This window comes from Xenopus laevis, chromosome 1L, assembly GCF_017654675.1.
Source record: "Xenopus laevis strain J_2021 chromosome 1L, Xenopus_laevis_v10.1, whole genome shotgun sequence".
NCBI lineage: Eukaryota > Metazoa > Chordata > Amphibia > Anura > Pipidae > Xenopus > Xenopus laevis.
The window spans coordinates 77,231,177-77,252,381 of NC_054371.1; the positions used below are offsets into that span (position 1 = coordinate 77,231,177).

General features: G+C 38.7%; 1 protein-coding gene across 2 annotated transcripts in view; it reads left to right on the plus strand.

Moving 5' to 3' along the window:
* Positions 1–213: 213 nt before the first annotated feature.
* cxxc4.L (CXXC finger protein 4 L homeolog) overlaps positions 214–21,205 on the plus strand; it is a 67,090-nt gene continuing 46,098 nt past the window's right edge. Inside the window, exons 1-2 of one of the 2 annotated variants that reach the window (XM_018251909.2) lie at positions 214–723; positions 2,942–4,362. In XM_018251909.2, coding sequence (XP_018107398.1) covers positions 3,172–4,131 — 960 coding nt within the window. In that variant the 5' untranslated portion in view covers positions 214–723; positions 2,942–3,171 and the 3' untranslated portion in view covers positions 4,132–4,362. Of the gene's footprint in view, positions 724–2,941; positions 4,363–21,205 lie in introns of those variants that run through there. The other variant, XM_041590617.1, reaches the window with a different exon arrangement.

Here is a 21,205-nt window from a genome sequence, read left to right on the forward strand (position 1 = left end):
GGTGTAATTGGAGGAAGGAGGGAGGGGAGGTTGGAGAGAGCAGTGCCCGCGTGTGTGCCTCTCATTCCCGGTGTAATTTGCAGCCAATCATCAGTAGGTGTCCACAACCCTGCATCCTCCTCACCTCGGCGCCAATAACTCTCCACCTCTAACGCTTCCCCCCCTCCTCCTTCTCTCTCTTTCTCCCTCTCTCTCTCTCTCTTCACCATCCCCCCCTCTTGTTTCCTACCCCCCTCTTTCTTTCTCCTCTCACAGCCCCCCCATGCCTCTCAGCCACACGCAGAGAAAGAGAGAGAGACTGACTGACTCCCAGGCTGCCTCCCTCCCTCACACACACACATCGACTGGAAACTGACTGGAGAGGCAGCTATAGACACACATACACATCCACACTAACACAGAGGGGAGAACAGGGACCACCGAGAGATCAGCTGCACAATACACTCATCCCCCTCCCTAGTTTTTATTCTTTCTACCTCAGCCTACACCACCGCTCACCGATTTGTCACCATATATCCTTATCTTGGACATTTTTTCATTTGTTCTTTTTTTTCTTTTAGGATATACCTGTTATTTTTTTTTTTTTTTAAGTATTAAAGTGGGTCACGAGGAACTGGCAAGGGCACTTGGACTTGGGCAAATGTCTTTGGTCTCAGGGTGATGTGTGGGCAATTATATGCATTGGCAAGCTAGCAGCATCTGCGTTCTATCCTACATATAGGGGTAAGTACAAAAATTGGGATATGACTATTTTACTCCTCCAACCCCCCCCCCGCCCACACCTTGCACGGTTTGTACCCATTCAGTCTGTTGGGATAAATTACTATAATGTGGAAAGCGCTGGGCACATTTATTAATTAATCGGCTCCTGCCTCCCCCCTTGATGTTAAATATGACCTTTGATCCTCAGTAGCCAGAGGAGATGTGCCATATTAAGCAGGGCACCACCACTTTTGGTTAGCGGCATAATGAGTGGGAAGAAGATAATTAAACTGTGAGCATCAACTATGGTCAGCATTTTTATTTTCTCTTCTTCTTGTACTTGATTTTCCCTTTACCTGTTACACCCTTGCACTTATTCATTGCCACTACCTGTGCCATGCTGACAGAAAGTGCCGTCTCCCTATATCTTTTGAATCTTTGTGGTTAAAGAAAGGTCGGTTTGTATGAAAACTTAAGAAGAAAATAATTGGCAGTTGCCTATTTGGTTCCACGCGAATTGGCATAACTAGTTTGTGTGCATTTGCAAGTTATTGCATGTGATTGAATCTGTTCTCTGTGGGAACTGAAGAATGTCCCATGTATGCATATTCCTCTCAGCGTCTCTTTTTCCCTTGGATGCATTTAGCCTGGAGCCTTTTGGGGCAGCCTTTTGTACTGCCATCAAACCTCAGCGTGTTAAGAGTCTCGGCTTTCCTTGATAGAGGGCAGAGGCAGTGGCGCTTCCTCTTGGCACAGAGACCAAGGTCTTTCTGGGATTTACAGTGTGTTATCAGCATTCCCCCAGGGTTTGGCGTGTATCCTTCAGCTATATCTAGATCCCCTTTTATATTTATTTACACAAACTCTCATTTCCTGTCGGTGTAGCTGGCATCTGCTGACGATCAAGTCTTGTACTCATAAGCTGGGCTTTAAACGCTTCATTAATCTAATTATGTGTCTAATTACTGTAATTGATAACCATTTCGAACTTTGAATTTTTTTTGAGTCTGAAATTGCGTTTGCTCTCGTTTTGTGACTCTAGCTGTAAATATCGGAAGGCGATATTAAATCAGTGAAGTGGCATGTTCTTTTTTTAAGCTGTTCCAGAGAAAGACAGTTTTAGGAAATATCAGTTTTTTTAATGGTACTTGGAAGTGATTGTAGATATAGGCAGGAGAACACATCTAAGTGCTTCAGTTGAGTTTACTGAATAGATAATTGATGTCAGAAAAAGTTTGAGCATATTTCGAAGGTGGAAAAAAATGCTAGACAAGTTTTGTTTTGATCTGGGACACAAATATTCTCTGCTATTAAGGCCATTATAGTATCATTTCTTATAAGTATGTCATTTCTGTGCAGGTGTTTTTTATGGTCCCTGGGTGCTGCCACCCGTGCTTAGGGATGCTAGGGCTTCTTATTCTGTGATTGTACAGAGCTCAGCTTTAGTACAGCTGCTGGCTCTTAGATAACACAAGAAGAATATGAAATTGCCTGACTTATTTTTATCTGGCCCCTTTCTCATCTCCCTCTCTTTCTCATTTCTTCCTTTCTCCCTCCCTCACGTTGCAGGGACCCACCTCCCCACTCCCCACCATTTAAATGGCTGCTCCAATTGAGACCTGTCCTTGGTACATTGAATTAAGACCCTAGCAGAGCCAGCTGTGCTGGGATTCAAACTAATGACCGTCAGACACAGAAGGACACTGTGGCAGCTGGTAGCTCCTATTTTTCCTTGCCTTTTTAGTTCAGATTGTATACAGGCTGGCTCTCAGATGCATAGTGCTTGCCTACAGTTTATACTCGGATGCTTTGTCGACTTTCTCAGCACTTAATTTGCTAATTTCCTGTCATTTTTCTGCTCAAGACCATTTTGCTCTCAGCCTTCCATCATTTCCGTACCTTGACAAGACTTTGTTCATGAATTTCATAACGTTAAATGCCCTCTGGTTAGAAGGTATTATAACCCTTTCCATCTATGATGTCTTTGATCTCCTCATTCCCTCTCCCTTGGCATTTGTCATCACCCCCAATTTCCTCCCCCCCTTCCCCCCGCCACCTTCAGGTATTCCATCCAGCTATTAATGCTATTATGCAATTCAATTATCTACGGGAGTAGGAGGTGGGTGGGGGAAACCGTATTTATTATGTGATGGAAATGATCTTGACAGTATATTTATTTCTTTTCTCTCCTCTCTTGTGCACCTATTTGGAATGATTCTCTTTGTTTTACTTGGAACAGTTGGCGTTTGTGACAATGCACAAGAAGATGCTCCGTGACAAATTGCTGTCTGCTGAAAAATCACCTAGAAAGAAATAAAAGGAACGTCTCCTTAAAAAAATCAAACCAGAGCAAAATAATTTTTCAATATAGAAGGGTTTGCCCAGGGAATAAAGGTGACTGAGTTAAGCAGCTTCAGTGGTTTCCCCCCTTTCTCTCCCCCTACCCCCTTCCAGTTACCCTCCTCTGAAATGTCCAATATGAACAATAATGTCTGTGTGGAGAATGGACAGAACCTCGAGGCTGCTGTGCTCCCCAAGGATAATTTGGTGGAGGGGGCTCTCAACAGCCTCATGGATTACAATTCAGAAATGGAGAGGTATAGGTCCTTTGCCACCTTTTACAAAACCAATGGCGCTTTCCCCCAGGCTGCTAAGATTGCCAGGATCACAACCCCCATTTTCCCCAGTGCACGGATTGGCATGTCCCCTTGGAACTGTGATAATGCAATGCTCTGGGGGAGGAAATCAGCCGCTATCAACCCTAATAGGACCAGCATGCACAGAAACGACTCCCAGAGGCTGGGAAAGCCTGGCGGGGCGCCAGAGTCTTTGCAAATGGCAAATAATAATTTCCTTTCCACCTTATCCCCTGAACACTGCAGACCTTTGGCAGGGGAATGCATGAACAAGCTCAAATGCGGCGCTGCTGAAGCAGAGATAATGAATCTCCCTGAACGCGTTGGAACTTTTTCCGCTATTCCAGCTCTAGGGGGCATCTCATTACCTCCAGGGGTCATCGTCATGACAGCCCTTCACTCCCCCGCAGCAGCCTCGGCAGCCGTCACAGACAGTGCGTTTCAAATTGCCAATCTGGCAGACTGCCCGCAGAATAATTCCTCGGGAGCCGGCGGGAATCCTGCCAAGAAGAAGAGGAAAAGGTGTGGGGTCTGTGTCCCCTGCAAGCGGCTCATCAACTGTGGAGTCTGCAGCAGTTGCAGGAACCGTAAAACAGGACACCAGATCTGCAAATTTAGGAAATGTGAAGAGCTTAAGAAAAAACCTGGTACTTCACTAGAGGTCAGAGGAGATGATTCTTTTTTTCCCTGCCTAGCCAGCTCCTTAATTCCCCCAGTTCCCCCGCCCTTCCAGTGCTTCTTGTCTGCCTTCAAGATGCACCATTCCTTCTATGAAAGCTCCTCCAGATTGTGAGGTTGTAATAAATGCACATCTGTGTGTACACAGAGAGATCTTTTGTGTGTATGTGTGTGTGAGCATGCAGTTGACACTCTTTTTTTCTACATCTGCTCTCCAATACAGAGCATTAACTCTCCATTTTCATGCCATAGACAGACTGGTTCAGCATTTCTTTTCTGTCTGGTGAATGGACTGAAAATGCCATTATTAACTGTTTGTTGAATACACATTACCTTTTCAATGCTTTGAGCTGACTGCTGTCTCCATTGTTTTCTGATCCTAGTTCCAGTTAAAATTTTAAGGCAGAGTTTTACCAGAACACAGATCTATAGATTTCATAGAAGATTCTAACTCAGAACAACTTCCTCAGCGGCCTCAGTGGGCCTTTTTGGTACATGGCCCATACTTGGGGGATAAGGGCTATGTCATCTGACCCACCTATGTCTTTGAGCAGTGGCAGGCAGATGCTACTGATGTCATTGCTTAAAGACACAGGGCGGATTGCATTGGTGATTTCTCCAAAGGCCTAGTATACACTAAGTGTAACTTAGCACTGAAGAAAGAAAAATAGTTTGTGAACCAGAATTTGTGTGTAAAGGATTGTATGTTAGAAATTTGGTCAGTTTGGGCATACAATATTTATGACAGTAAAACTATAGCAGATTTGAGACAATGCAATTTCATAATATTTGTTTATATATTTTTGTTTCTTGTAAGTCCATTTCTTACAGGCCTGCCCCAATAAATAGCAGCACAAAGCACTATCAATAAAGGGCTGCCATTGGGGCATTAAATTATTACAGATGCAGAAATGACTAAAAGCTTGTGCAACATAAACAGGTATGAGCATTCCATCAATAGTGATTTAATGCAACCCAGCAACTTAAAGGAACAGTAACACCAACAAATTAAAGTGTTTTAAAGTAATATAAATATCATGTAGCGTTGCTCTGCACTGGTAAAACTGGTGTATCTGCTTCAGAAACTCTATTATAGTTCATATAAACAAGCTGTGTAGCAATGGAAGAAATTGAAAACAAAAATATATGGCACAGGTTAAATACAGAGCTTATCTGCTATCTGCTGTGTAACCTGAGCCTTTTCTCATTTGAATGGCTGCCCCCATTGCTACACAGAAACTTATTTATATAAACAAACGTAAAGTTTCTGAAGCAAACACAGCAGTTTTGCCAGTGCAGGGCAACACTAAATTGTATTGTTTTACATTAAAGCACTTTTATTTTGTTGTTGTTAATGTTCCTTTAATTTCAGAGATGGCATATGTACTGGGGCAAGCCGCAAGCTCATTATAAAGCTCGGTTTACCATTGCTTATAAAGTACGTTTTCAGATGCTTTCAGCATTGGAGTATGTTAAGATGTGTTTATCCTTCAGGATGTGTATAGAAATTGTACTGTTTCTGTTATAGAAAGTACAAGCAGGGCTGCCTATATAGCTGCTGCATTCATTCATAAATTACTAGCTTCAGTCTCATTCAGTAAAAGCTTAATGGTGCACATTTGTCTTTTCTAAAGGGTGCCACACAACTTCTGCCACCCGCATGTTAGATTTGCAGACAGGGGTCAGTGAACATGCAATGTCTTTTCACGTGTAATGTGCAACTGAGACTTGCTCTCTATTTCAGTTCATCTCTACTATTCTCTGAAATTTTTTTTTTAAACCATCTTTTTGCAAAGATAAGTGCATCAAAGATACCAAAGGGCCTGACAAGAGAGAAGAAGGCTGTACATTTAATGTTTTAAACCAAGCAATGTCATAATTGTTTTATTGATATTAATAAAGGCATTGAACTTGCTGGAAATTTCATCTTTCCCCCACCCCACAAAATCAATATCCAGCTGACAGGATGATTTATTGTGCGCTGCCCTTAGTTTATGTTGCTTTATATTATTGTTTGAGTTGGACGATTCACCGGAAATTTAACCTCAGCTAAAGTATTGTCAGTATACTTGGAGGCTTCTTTTGTTGGGAAGTACTGATAAGCACCTTTGTATGATACTCAGCTTTGTATTTATTCAGAGACATTAAAGGCAAAAGATAACAACCCCAATAATAAATAGGATATATTTTGTATTTTTTTTGTCTTCAGTAAAGTAGACCTTGCTAATTGCATGCTCAAACTTTTCCATTTACCTCAACAGAGACATTTTTCATAGACAATAGTTTATTTAAGAATAATAGGGACACTGTTGCATCTGCAAAGGTGAGCAATATGGCATCTCCAGATAACCTGCCCTTATATTTGGATGTTGTTTGAAGGGAAAAAAAGATAGCAGTTATTGTACATTGTTGGACATTAGTTGACATTAACTTCAAATGTCTGCCTGAGTACTCATAGTGCAGAAAGGTGTTTTTAGCTGGACCTCTGTCTCACCATTGTAAAGTCATTGTAATGTGCTAGGTAAGGCTAATGTCAAAGCTGCAGCTGTAAATCTGCTATTGCATAGCCATACATTGCCATACATTGTGTATTGGCAGATTATATTTTCTAATATACTCATTACTCAAGCCAGCTGATATCCACAATGCATATAGACAAATACAAGACAACCCATTTTCAATATATTTTAAACATTGAGACATTTTGTGCATACAGCTACTAAAAAATACCTTACCCTTTAAACAAAACAGGGATTGTTTGTCCATATATTGCAATATATTTAAGATGGCCAACTACGTCAAAGTCATCCCATATCTGGCCAGTCCTACACTCAAATTGCAAATTGTCATTAAGAATTATATTGTTTCATTATACATTTTACACAGAGACTAAGTTTTACCTGCAACTTACTTGCTGCTTTCAAAGTAAAACTCCCAAACTTGGTTGCCCTTTTATTAGCCACCAGTGGGATCACCTGACTATATCTGGGAAGGGCTATAGTCAGGTGATCCCACTGGTGGCTAATAAAAGGGATCCTGACATTAGAAAACATGTTTTTTTTCAAAACACATCAGTTAATAGTGCTACTCCAGCAGACTTCTGCACTGAAATCCATTTCTCAAAAGAGTAAACAGATTTTTTTATATTCAATTTTGAAATCTGACATGGGGCTAGACATTTTGTCAATTTTCCAGCTGTCCCTGTCATGTGACTTGTGCCTGCACTTTAGGAAAGAAATGCTTTCTGGCAGGCTGCTGTTTTTCCTTCTCAATGTAACTGGATGTGTCTCAGTGGGACATGGGTTTTTACTATTGAGTGTTGTTCTTAGATCTACCAGGCAGCTGTTATCTTGTGTTAGGGAGCTGCTATCTGGTTACCTTCCCATTGTTCTTTTGTTTGGTTGCTGGGGGGGGGGAAGAAAGGGGCAGTGCAGCACTAAAGAGTGATTGAAGTTTATCAGAGCACAAGTCACATGACTCGAGGCAGCTGGGAAATTGACAATATGTCTAGCCCCATGTCAGATTTCAAAATAGAATATAAAAAAATCTGTTTGCTCTTTTGAGAAATGGATTTCAGTGCAGAATTCTGCCAGATTTTTCCCATTACAGTATCCCTTTAAAGATGACATACATCTCATAAGACAAATAATGGGCATGTTGACTCTAGTTCAATTATCTTGTTTATTTTGTTATTAAAAATAGAAAATTAATCTTCAGTACCTATCCTATGTAGGTGTGGTGGTAATTAAGGAAGTGTGAACACCGCCACCCCATCATAACAATTTCTAGATTTCACCTAATGTGCTTTTCTTTTGCATATATTCATGTAATATGTATGATTAAAAACAAATTAAGACCTCTGTATATGCAAAACAATATTTTATTAGTTATGCACTTATGTACATTTTCTAATAACACAACTGTATCTTTAGAAAAGTGAAATCCTTTGTTTAGATATGCTGGACTTTCAATAAAAACAATTTTGAAAAAAAAGGGCAACCAAGTTTGGAGTTTTACTTTGAAAGCAGCAAGTAAGTTGCAGGTAAAACTTAGTCCCTGTGTAAAATGTATAATGAAGCAATAGATTTCTTAATGAATCAGATGAAAATTGAGCGTAGGACTGGCCAGATATGGGATAACTTTGACGTACTTGGCCAGCTTAAATATATTGCAATATATATGGACAAACAATCCCTGTTTTGTTTAAAGGGTAAGGCATTTTTAGTAGCTGTATGCAAAAAATGTCTCAATGTTTTAAATATATTGATAATGGGTTGAGTGCAGAGGACTCTTGTATTTGTCTATATGTATTTTGTGGTCACAGCCTCATTGCACCCCCGCCTAATGGTTTCAAATATTAGTGGTGAGCACAACTTTCCCTTGTTTGTTATAGATATCCACAGTACATGGGTTGGGATCAGTGGGTCATCATAAACTTACCAAAAAACTTTGATTGATATTATATTAGTGGTACATGTATGGCCAGCTTGAGGTGTTAATACATAGTCAAACATCTGCCATCTGCCATCTAAATCTTTACTAAGATAATAACCTATTTGTGTTGGCCTCAAAACATTTTTTGAGCTAAACGTGTTCAAGGCTCGTTCAGATATGAATCTTAGAGGTTGGACATCCCTTTAGGATACTGGGACTGTATATGCCAAAGGCTGATATTTCTTCATGGGCCTCAAATTGTTAGCTCAATGGCTGGGTGATCATATACTGCTAATTTAGTAGACCACTTAGCTGGCCAAGTTAATGGGTAATCATTTTGGTAGTCAATATTACTTTTCTTCCTTCAGACACTAGGGTGATCCAGCTGGTGAGAGCTAGTTCAAATCAATTCACACTATAATCTGTAGTGTGTGTATTTTTCATTTATGCATTTTTATCAGAAACATGTGCAGCTTGGCTTGGGGTTTACACTGGGCCATTTTGTTTAGTCTGCACTGTCCTTTTTATCACTTTCTGTTTTTGCTAAAATAAAAAAAGTAGAGGTAGATCATTTTGAATGGTGAGCAAAGACAATAAATGAAAGACATGCACAAAGAAATGTATTTATTCTATGATATCTGGAGACATTGCACCAACCTTTCGAAAGCTCCATAAAACTATCCCCAACATACATATCTTCTTTCAAGAATGGGCACTTAACATATTTTCAGCAGTAATTGGAAAAACAAAATTGATAATATATCCCCTCATTTCCAGTGCCTATAGCTATATGTTGGTCTCTGGCTTTTCAGTCAATTCTCCATAAGAAAGTTTACTCTTATTTTATGTATTTATTTTGATAAATGTGCTGCTATGAAATGAACAGATGCATGTTGTATTTCAGAGAAGCCATATGTAGCGACATATTTTCAATACTGTATTTAGGAGACTCTGCCTTATCACTGGCCCTGCTGAGATTAAATGAAATGTCAGTCATATCATTTATTGAAACAGTTCTCCCAGTGGCCAGATTATTATTAAATAAATTATGAGTATTCACTTTTGGGAAGAAAAAAAACTACTCAGATGAGTTCACATAATATTTTTTGAATATATAAAGATAGGTAGGTTCTTGAAATATTGAAAAATTTACAGATAATATAAAAAGTCTACAGTTTCTAAAAAACATTCCAAACGTTATCAGTATGATATAATGTGAACTATAACAATCAATTATAAGAAATCTAGTGCAGGCTTGTTGTGTTAGGCTAGCTCTACATTCATTCTCTAGAGCTAGACTGGAGCTCTGCCAAAAGACCACAAAAGCAGCAATTTTTATACTAGCAAATAATAGATCATGGGTAAATATGTTTGGCTAGCAAGTACCAGTTACACCAAAATATTAAAATGTTTTAAAGAAATTAAAGTATATTGTCCTGTTGCCTTGCATTAGTGAAACTGGCATTGCTTGCTTTAGAAATATACTAATATAGTGTAGAAAAACAAGCTGCTGTGCAACCATTGGGGCAGTTGAAATTGGGCTAAATGTCACAGGTTAAATAGCAGATAACAGATAAGTTCTGTAGAACACCGTTTTATTCTACAGAGCTTATTTGCTGTGTAGCCTGATCTTTTTTCAGACTGAATGGTTGCCCCATCAGTGTGTTCCTTTAAGTTCTATAACAATTGACATGAGGTCTTTACTAAACATTGTTGTTTCCTTATGAGGGGAACTTGCCTACCCATTTGGAATGATGAGCCCTGTATGTTAGGCCTCACTTTAATTGCCTTGAATAATCATAATAAGCTATGGTGAGGTTGCAGCTATGAATTTACAGTATGGCGTTAAAGACAAGCATGTTTGTGTTGATATATTCTGTTACTAGTTACCTTGAGGAGAACCTGCTTTGATATTGTGAATCAAATATTGTATATCTCAACCTGACTTATAGTGTTTTTGATGGAAAAGCCAGAAAGTTTTGTAGAATCATACTGTATATTTATATGCTTATGTGTAAATAAAGTTTATTATTTTCTGATCCATATGCACTTTGACCACATACCATTTATTCAGTTCAGACTTTGAACGGAATAACATGATAGGAACCATCCTGGAATGAATCCTCCATATGTGCTTATGAATCATTAGCTTTCCAAATGTCCCATGCTAAATATGGAAGCAGGCATTTATTCCAGGGTTTAGTTGAAGGTGAGCTTCAGTTGTGGCGAAAGGCTAGAGTAGAGGTATTTAGATAATGGGATGCCTTCTTTTATGACATGAGATATGTTAGGGAAATTCAGTTATCGGAGATCACTTGAGGTGAAAGACAAAGTTTATTTTACATGAGCTAAGTGGATTCTGAACTCATAAAGAGTCAGAACCCTGACCAAAGGAATCACAGAGGTTTTATAGACTTGTACAAAGGGATTTACCAGTGGGAGAGCATAGAGATGTTGCTCCACAACACAGAAAAATAAATAACTGCTCTTACAGCCAAGCAGGTGGCTCTGCCCTCAAGGCCAGGGTACTAGTGAAAAAGGCATCCATCCAAGTCAGGGAGACCCAGTAAAATCAGCATACACAGAATTTTATTCTCTGTCAGATGCCATTACATTAATGAAGGCATCCCATCTCATTCAGAAATATGGCAAGGTCGGAAGTGGAGAATTATAACTGTGAATACTGGATAAACCATGGTCTTAGCATGGTAGAACATTAGGCCCAGACGGGAAATCTTTAGATTCTGGCCAATCCCAGAGAGAATCTTTTAAGATGCCATAAACAGTCACTATTAATTGTGCTCGGGGGGGCTGTTTTGGCCTCTTGTTTACCTGAAATGCTAGGACTAGGGATGAGTGAAATTTGACACCAAGTTTTACCACAAAAATAACGCTCATAGGGGCAAATTCACTAAGATTCGCCACACTTCGCCAGGCGTATTTTCGCCAGCGCTACGCAAATTCACTAAAATCCGAAGTTGCGCTCAGGGGAAGCGTAAGGTTGCGAAGTTGCGCTAGGGTTAATTTGCCATGCAAAGCGAAGTTACGCTAGCGATGCTTAATTTGCATACGGCGCCAAATTGAAGTTACAATGGAGGTATATGTAGCATCACTACACAAGCCTGGGAAACCTTCAAAACAGCAAATACAATTTTTATTTTGCCCTACACATGTGCCCACTATGTAGTTAAGGTGCCATGAGGAAATGTAGGGGGGAAGGAGCCACAAAAACATTTCCGGTCTTTTTCAGCCTATCACCCATAAAAAAAGAAAAAAACGCCAGCGTTTTTTGGGACTTAGAAAAATGTTTAACTTTTTTTGAAGCAATCCCTACTCTATTGCACTTCGCCTGGTCTGAGGTGGTGAAGGAAGTCTGGTGTAAAAGGTAGCGTTCAGAAAAATTTGCGCGTCAGTGAATTTGCGTAGTTACGTCCGTTGCGCAAATTCGCCAGGCGTAAGGGTGCAAAGTAACACTAGCGAATTTACGCCAGCGTCCTTTAGTGAACTGGCGAATTAACGAAAATGCAAATTAACGCTAGCGTTAGGCGCTTCGTCCTTTAGTGAATTCGCCCCATAGACTCTAATGGGTGAAAAAAATTGTCACACGTCAAAAATATTGTCGCCCAAAGACTTTAATGCATTTTAGCAAATTTTTGCTGTTTGACAAATTTTTTGTGAATCGAAACAGGTCAGATTCGCCCATCGCTAGCTGAATCTCAGTCTGGACTTGCACCCTGCCCCCGTAAAATGGACAGCTGTTCATAACCAACCATTGTGTATTAAATACTTGAATGTGGAAACCAGTTGTCCAGAACAGCATTGTTCTTAGGGTCCAATTTAGGCTAATGTCAGATGAGGTGTTTTCACAGCCAGTCGAGAAAATGACTGCCCAGTTCAGAGTTTTTCAGGTAAAATCAGACCTAAAATAAAACAAATCTAACAGTATTCTCCTGTTTAACATTTGGCAAAGTAAATAAGAATTTAAATCTCATTTTTTATTTGACATTTTAAGGCATACCATGTCTAGAATATGTTGTGCTGCTTAACTGCAAAAGGCTTTTAGTTTGATCTCTCCCATAGTAAAAGAAATGAATGACGCAGTGTGTTCCAAGTCAGCACATATGTCTTGGTTCCCATACTGTGCCCCTTCAACTTGTAATCCAGATGTTCTTGGTACCATCATGGTGGTCTTAGCTATACACTGAGCTGCTTGTAGGACATAAAAATACTGCACCCTGAGGAGATATATTTTGTCTAAACAAATTTATGGAAAGGGGTTGTTTAAGGGAAGTTCCCTAGAATGCTAATGTTGTGTACAATTTTTTAAAATTAGCTTTATTTGCTCAGGCAAATAACTTTATCCTCTAGATCAGGGGCCCCCCAACCTTTTTAACCCATGAGCCACATTCAAATGTGATCATTCAACAAAAAGAGTTGGGGAGCAACACAAGCATAAACATTATTTCTGGGGTGTCAATTGAGTGCTGTGATTGGCTATTGGCAGCCTACATGAGGCTCTGTTTGGTAGTACAGCCATTTTTTATGCAACCAAAGCCTGCCGCCAAGACTGGAATTCAAAAATAAGAACCTGGTTTGAGGCCACTGGGAGCAACATCCAAGGGGTTGGTGAGCAACATGTTGCTCATGAGCCACTGCTTGGGGATCACTGCTCTAGATGTTTTCATGTTTCATGCTTACTAACCTGTGGTACCATGGTGACAGTATGTTAATATGATAAAATAATTTACATGCATATATGTGAAGTAATTATGTGTGATGGGCCACCTCTTATGCTTTCGATCCAGCTGATTCATTGGTAATGCTTAATTATTGCTGAAAAATATTACTGTACTGACTGTACCCAGTTTGGCTATGAGGGCAATCATTTCCATAGGTTAAACAGGATAATGCCTTGTGTATTGTGATTTGATGCAAGCAGGATTTTTTCCCTTTAATACCTTGATGGTACTACAGGCAAAATCTTCTTTGCAAATGTTGTTTTTCACTTGGCTGCAGGAAAAAATTTCCATTTGCATGCCTCATTTCTTTATCAGGAAACATTAGTCTGCTGTAGAAAGACTTATGGACACTATCAACAAAATAAAAAGTGTTTTTAGATAAAAAAAAATATTGATCATTTAGTCAATGAGTAACATTTAAAAAAAATGACTAAATCTGAAAAATGTTAGAGACACTTTTCTACTTGCACTCGGTCTTATTATATAGTTAATAGGGAGGCACAAAAGGAACAGAATTGGGTGTTTTATAGCTCAGTGTCTGTTATATAGAAATGCATTTATCTAGACAGCTCATAATAGTGCATTGTTTAAATAAAGTTTTCTTGATTGATTCCTGTTTTCTGTGCGATAAGGGCTAAACTACACAGGAGGTTTTGTAATATGGTGTCGGATCTATAGAACCATTTCTATAAGTCCGATGCAGTCACATGGGTCAAAATATAATGGGACTGACAAAAATCTGATGTGTAAACTAAATGGAAGATTTACCATCCGATGTGCCATGCCTGTTGAATGCAAATGCTGATGGTGTCTGATCTTCACGATCGGAAAAAAAACCACAAGTACGAATATACTCAAGAATATTCTTTCTAACCTTGAATAGTCACCATTTATTAAAGAATTCTTGATTAAAGAATAAAATCACAAAAAGTCACCAGAAAAAAGTAAAAGCTGCCAATAGTGTATGGAAGTCAATGGGAATGTTCTCTGACAACTTTATTTATTTATTTTCCAGTTTATTAAAACATTTGAGAATTTTAGCCTTATTGAAAATGAATGGGACAATGAGATTATCAATGACATGCAACTTTTTTTCCTGCGAAATATTTTGTCTTGTTTTCTTAAAGGATAATTCAACCAGTAATAAAAAAAACCCCATCCCCCCTACCCTGGGTAGACCCCCCTCCCTCCTCCCCCCAGCCTAACTGCCCCCACGGGCAAATGCCCCTAATTTTTAACTCACCCCTCCATGAAGATTCTGGCCTCGGAGTTCACGGCAGCCATCTTCTTTCTTCTGTTTTGGAAGTTTCAGTGCATGCACAGTTGGAGTTAATTTCCGGTCCCGAACCACTATGCATGTGCCGAAAGTCACTAAAATTTCATGAATTTCCAGAATCTGCACCGAGGGGTGAGTAAAAAATTAGGGGCATTTGCCCAGGGGGGGGGGCAGGTAGGCTGGGGGGAGGAGGGAGGGGGGATCTACCCAGGGTAGGGGGGAAGGTTTTTTTATTACGGGTTAAATTCTCCTTTAAATAAGCTAGCATTGAAGAAAAAAAGTTGCACGAGTTTTGTCTGCATTTTTTTCCTCGTCTGCATTTTTCCCCCACAAATTTTCTCAGAAAAAACCTTCAAAAAAACCTTCAAAACCTTGTCAGCAAGGCTACTAACATCTTCAAATTGGTCACTGGATTTGATTTTTTTTAAAAATTCACTAGTCGAATTTGACAGTTTAGACCATAAAAAAATTCAAAAATTTAAATTTTCCATTTAACCCTTAATAAATATGCCCCTTAGTTAATCATCATACTGATTAGCAGTGATTTTACTAAAATTAGGATTACTTTTATGTTATCACCTTTTATATTTTCCGTTAGATGGTTTTTATGATTTTTTTTTGTAAATATTCAGCCTAGAACATATATTTCTATGTCTAGTCAAGAGATAGAGATATCTGTGAAATATTACTGTTGATATTGGTTAGTCAATTATATGAAATTTTCCGTGGCCATTGAATTTCAAAGAATGTTAACAGATAAGCTATATGACACAAGCACGTTGTTTGCCTTCTCTTGGGCTCCATATTCAACATGATTATACGGTCTGTCTTAGCATAACTGCCTTTGTCAAGATAAAAGTGTCATTGTTCCTTTTGTAATTGCTCTACAACCTATGAGATGGGTTGTATTGGCTTGTGGTTGCCAGCCCACTCCCAATTTGGCGCACGCTCAAAGCCTAAACTACACATGCAGCTAGTGGGAAGGGATCAGAAGCAAGAGGTACCTCCCCTTCAGATTCACTGTCGGATTTAGAGGCAAGTGTCTGGCTGTGGAACCCAGGGTAGCACAATTTTATGTACAGTTAGAGGGTCATTTACTAAAATCCGAATTCATCTCATTTTTAAAATAAAAAACCACAACCAAACGGCTATACACGATTTTACCTTACTTATTAAAAAAAAATTTAACTTAATCAGTTCAAGCAAAAAGTTGATAAAATTGAGAGAAAACTCAAATCGTATGATTTTTTCTGGGTTTTTTCTCAAATTACTCGATTTTTTCAAGCTTTTCCCCCCAAAAACCCGGATTTTTGGCCTAATTCCAGCGCAGACAACAAAAACTTCAAAATAGGATAGGGACCTCTGGCATTGAATTATACACAACCTCAGCAGGTCTGAGATGGCGGATTTTCAGATTCATGCTTTAATGTTTAAAACCCTTAAAAAATTTAGTTTTGACCCACAAAGAGTTTAGTAAATAACCAACCTAATGTTCTGCAATGCTGGGATGTAGGCATGGTGGGGACCTAAAGGCTCTTCCTGTAGGACCCAGTAACTTCTTGTATTGCAGCAGTACCTGAAAGTCTCTGAGGCATAAACTGTTGGGGGTGCTTGAGAAGAACCTCAAGCACCTCTACACTATAGTGATAACACTCTCTTTAGAAATTCCTGAACTTAATGTAGCATTCTTTGGAGCGCCATTATCAAAGGAGAATATTTTGACAGTTTGATAAATAGGTTTCATAAAATAACACAGGAACTGAAGAGCCTTTACTCACCGGAGCACTTTATCACTGCTTAGGTTGGACAAATCTTGCCCAGCCAGCAATGAATCTTACTGCTTAGAATTGATAGCCAGAAATTTATAATTTATTTTATATATGTTTATTTACTTCACCCCCTGCCCAAATATGGCACTCCACCTTGTCTTCTTCCATTACTTAAATCCCACTAATGAATGCCATTGGAAACTGAAAGTATAGGTAGATTTTCAGCAATATTATTACAGCTAGGGTTTTAAAGACCCCATTTCAGTGACATTTTAGGACTTTAAATCTGGTCATCCACAAGTTGTAGCTCCGGGCATTTTCAAACCTATCCAATAGACATCTGTCTGTTTTCTGTCTGAATTGTCAGCTTTTAACAGGCATGTATGACCATCTTAATGCAATAGAGCCTTGTTCAAAGCAGTTTATACCTTAAAGGAATTGTTCAGTGTAAAAATAAAAACTGGGTAAATAGATAGGCTGTGCAAAATAAAAAATTAATCTAATATAGTTAGTTAGCCAAAAATGTAATATATATATAGTATAAAGGCTGGAGTGATTTGATGTATAACAAGTCAGTCAGGACTCTACTTCCTGCTTTTCAGCTCTCTTGGTTTACACTGACTGGTTACCCTGGCTACCAGGCAGTAACCAATCAGAGACTTGAGGGGGGGCCACATGGGTCATATCTGTTGCTTTTGAATCTGAGCTGAATGCTGAGGATCAATTACAAACTAACTGAACAGAAATGTACCATGTGGCCCCCCTTCAAGTCGCTGACTAACTTAGTTAGTTATAGAGCTGAAAAGCAGGAAGTTGGATTCTGGCTGTTTTATTAGACATCTGTTCACTCCAGCCTTTATATATTACATTTTTGGCTAACTAACTATATTAGAAACATTTTTTATTTTGCACAGCCTATCCATTTACCCAGTTTTTATTTTCACACTGAACTATTCCTTTAATACACCTGCTTGAAACACTGGGCAAAAGTGGCAATATATGGTGGGGCTTATAAAGATGCTGGCAATTAATTTCATTGATGTAATTAAACCATACACATTTGTCAACAGACTTTACCTGGTAGTAAATAACAGGTGGGGTAGAAAAAGAGGAATCACTATATAACAGTTTTGCTTCAGGGGTTTAGCAATTGGTGGCATTCTAGCAGCCCAACTGCCTAACTTATTATGTTTGGAATCTCTGTATGATGTTTACCTCTCTCTTTAAAATGTAGAGAGAAAAGACATTGCATTAAAATACTGTCTTTATTTTGTAGGAATATTATAGGCATGTAATTAAAGAAGCAAAACCTACAAGAAGAGTCTGTGTATGCAGGGTCTCATAGATCTTTTGGCTAAACTATTTACAATACAAGAATTATGGTGAGATTAAAGGACATGTAAAGCCTACATTTTCCTACCATGTGTATAAATTGGGCATATCTTTCCCACTCAAGCCACATCATTTATACTCATATATCCCCTCCATTTGCCAGCGCCATCACATTTTCCTAAAACAAATAGCTTTCACCCAGCGGCCATTTTCTCTCTGGGACAGGACATGTATGCTGTAAAGTTCATGTAATGCAAAATGCAGGCTTACACAGACACAACATACTTTGATAAAGAGTTCTGCTGGGATTGAGCACTGTAATGGTTAAGCTGAGCTCAGGAGAGGTGGTTAGAAAATAAATAGGATCAGACGTAGAGTTTCTATGGGAACCAGTAATGGTATCTCTTCATTGGCTGTTAGACTGGAGGGTGTGTTTAGTAATCTGAGTTGAGAAGAACTAAGCATGCTCATTAGCCAACAGCCAAAGTCGATTCCTGAGGGAGGAGGCAGAGTGGGTTAGAGGAGTAGAAGGAATTCTAAGTGATTAAGGGGATGCTGCAGCCTTACTTTTAGCCTTTTAACAACCAGAGTGGATGGTATCTAAAGATTTCAAAGAGGCTGGCTGATTACATTTTTGTGTGGGGGGGGGTTCATGTTCTTTAAGTGTTATTATAAATTTGGGTTCAAATGTCATTTATGGATTTCTACAAACTCACTAGATCAAAACCTTTCTTATGCAAAATGAGTCTACTGCTGGCAAGAATTATTTTATTAGCAGACACTGGACAGTCAGAACTAGTCAATAAATATATATCACATTTTATTTTTTTTGTGTAAATGGCCCTTTATGGTCAGGGGAGACTAAACCACCATGTGTTGCTTTTATAAGTATTACTGGCAGATTTACCAAAAATGTTCACTTTTAAAAGATTGAATGTTCAGTTTGAATGTTCTTTATTCGGCAGCACTCATTACCCATAAACATGTAAGGCTTCAATACAAATATTTTATTTTGGAATTATATCTCTTAATATCTGGTCAAATCTGTAGAAAAATAGTGTTGTGTAGCTTTAAGACTACTCAATCACTGAGCAGTGCCTTTCCATAGGCTTGAGTGGTTTCCATAGGCACCATTACCCTTGTTATATTATGTACAAAAGCTTGAAGTTTTTGATTGCATTCTTTAGTAAGGGTATACTTTCCCCTCAATTTCCAAATATACAGCACAGGACAAAATATATTCTCACTGGCTGCTAAAATTAAAGCAGTTGTTTTAGATTAATATATTGAAGCTTGTACTGTGTATTCCAGAGTGTCTAGGGGTTATACTCCTGTTTTCCAGTTTCCACCCAATTAGCCTAGTGCTTAAATACTGTGACTGGGGACAGAAGCCTTTCCCTTCCTCCCGTAGCTGAAGACAGCTGTTAATTGCTCTGCAGAGATGAGCTACATTCTTTCACAGTCATCATCAAGCTGTCTTAAAGGTAGGAACAAGGGAAAAGGGAACCTGATTACCGGTTTAGAAACAGCGGAAGAAAAAGGGTAGTGTATCAATCAGGAATGTTATTATTAAGGCCAGCATTGGATGCCCCAGTTAGAGTCATCTTTAAATTGGTTATAGGAAAGAAGACTACAAACTACTCGTCTCAAAATAAATTAAACATGCGTTATATGAAAATAAAGATGGGAAGGGAGAGGACTTCTAGGTATAAATTATCAAACTATAATTTATATTTTAGGGCTTTTTGGGGTTCATGTTAATATGGGTATGTTCTGCAAGCAGAAATGGGCTATGGTAATGCGTTCCCTTGCGATGGAGCACATGAGAAAATGTGTAAGAACCCTAAAACAGATGGCATACATTAAAAGGCTACAAATCTCCATTTTTTTTATCAGCATAATCAAGTCCTCATTGCATCTCTACTGTTTTGGAATTATCTTTAATTCTGCCCTGCTTTTGGTTTTTTTTAGTTGTACCTTCTATGCTCAAATTGCCACTTGATGCACAGAACAAATGGGGGGATGTAATCTGTTAAGTTAGCGAATGTAATATGTTAAGTTAGCAAATGACAAATCGGTCACCATCTTGACCGATTACAGACCACAACAACTTCCTCACAAAATTTGCAACCCAATGGTTTTTGCAAACATGCGCAGTGTATGTAATAATATTTCGCAATCACAAATCGGCAAGAAACTCAAGAGCAGGTTAATGCTGATCTTTGCTTAGTGATAATGAGAGATGTAATATGCACCAGTGAATGATTTTACATTGCGATCAGCACTAAACACAGGCAGCGCTCTATTCAAGGGGCTAGCTGCAGGTCTCTGCTGATTGTGGACTTGTACCTGTACAAATACCTGTTCTTTACAAATATATTTTCATGCCATTGTTTAAATAAGAGTTGACCTGGTTGAAATGGTACTAGCAGCTTCATTTTGAAGACAAATAGGAAAATCTATATTTACACTGTCTTTTATAATTACACATCCATGAGAAATGTGTCAGGTTTTGCTACAAAGATCAGAAATGATCATTGAGATATTATTGTCTCAATTATGAGCCATACATAGTGTTGAATGTTGGTAAACATGACAGATGAATGAAATTGCCCATGACGTCAAGATAATATTAATGGGCTTCCTGACCACTACTGTTAGTTACACATGATCTCTGTACGTATAATGGTTTCAGCAGTAATTGCTGTTTTTCGAGGCACAAAGCATGCCTTGTAATAATTGCTTAATGTAAACGTTACAAATGGCTGTACCGAGCAATTAACAGTGGGCATGAGGAGCCCAAATTATGTCTATTCCATTAATGGGCACATGGCCTGAAAATATGCCTTTTAGGACATGTGCTGGCTGTTCAATTATCTTTTAAGACCTTTTTACCCCTTTTTTCTGAAATTCTCCATAGTTAGTTTTGTTTGTGATGTTCAGTTGCCCTAAATGTAAAGAGTAAACGAAAGAAACATTTTAGACAGACATAGTAGCGCTAGAGAACATGAATGTCATGCACAATTAAATTAGGATCTCAAAGCAGCAGAAGTGAAAGTTTGCTTACATCAGAGAAGCTCTGATCAGGAGACAGTACTGAAACATCTGTAGGCATCTGCCTTGCATTACTTGTCAAGCACAACATACTGGATAGAGAAATTCAGTAGTATGCAAAGATTCAGTTACCTCAGTGAGTAATGGCTTTATACTGACATGATGCAGGAGTTTGCTCTTCTATTGACTGCTCTCAGAAGCATTTACAAGGTAGCATTTTTATTATTTAAACATTGTACCTGATAGAATTGTGCAGATAGATGAATAACTGATAATACCCAATGAAATTGTTGGTATTGGGAAAGTTACAACAAAAAATGAAAGTGTCTTAAAGTAATGAAAATATAATCTACTGTTGCCTGAACTGGTAAAACGAGTGTGTTTGCTTCAGAAACACTACGATAGTTTATATGATCAAGCTGCTGTGTAGCCATGGGGGCAGCCATTCAAAGCTCAAAAGGGAGAAAAGGCACAGGATGCACAGCAGATAACAGATAAGGTCTGTAATATACAGTGGGATGCTTCAGAAATGATCTGTTATCTACTGTGTGTCCTGCGCTTCAACAGCTGCCCCCATGGCTAAAC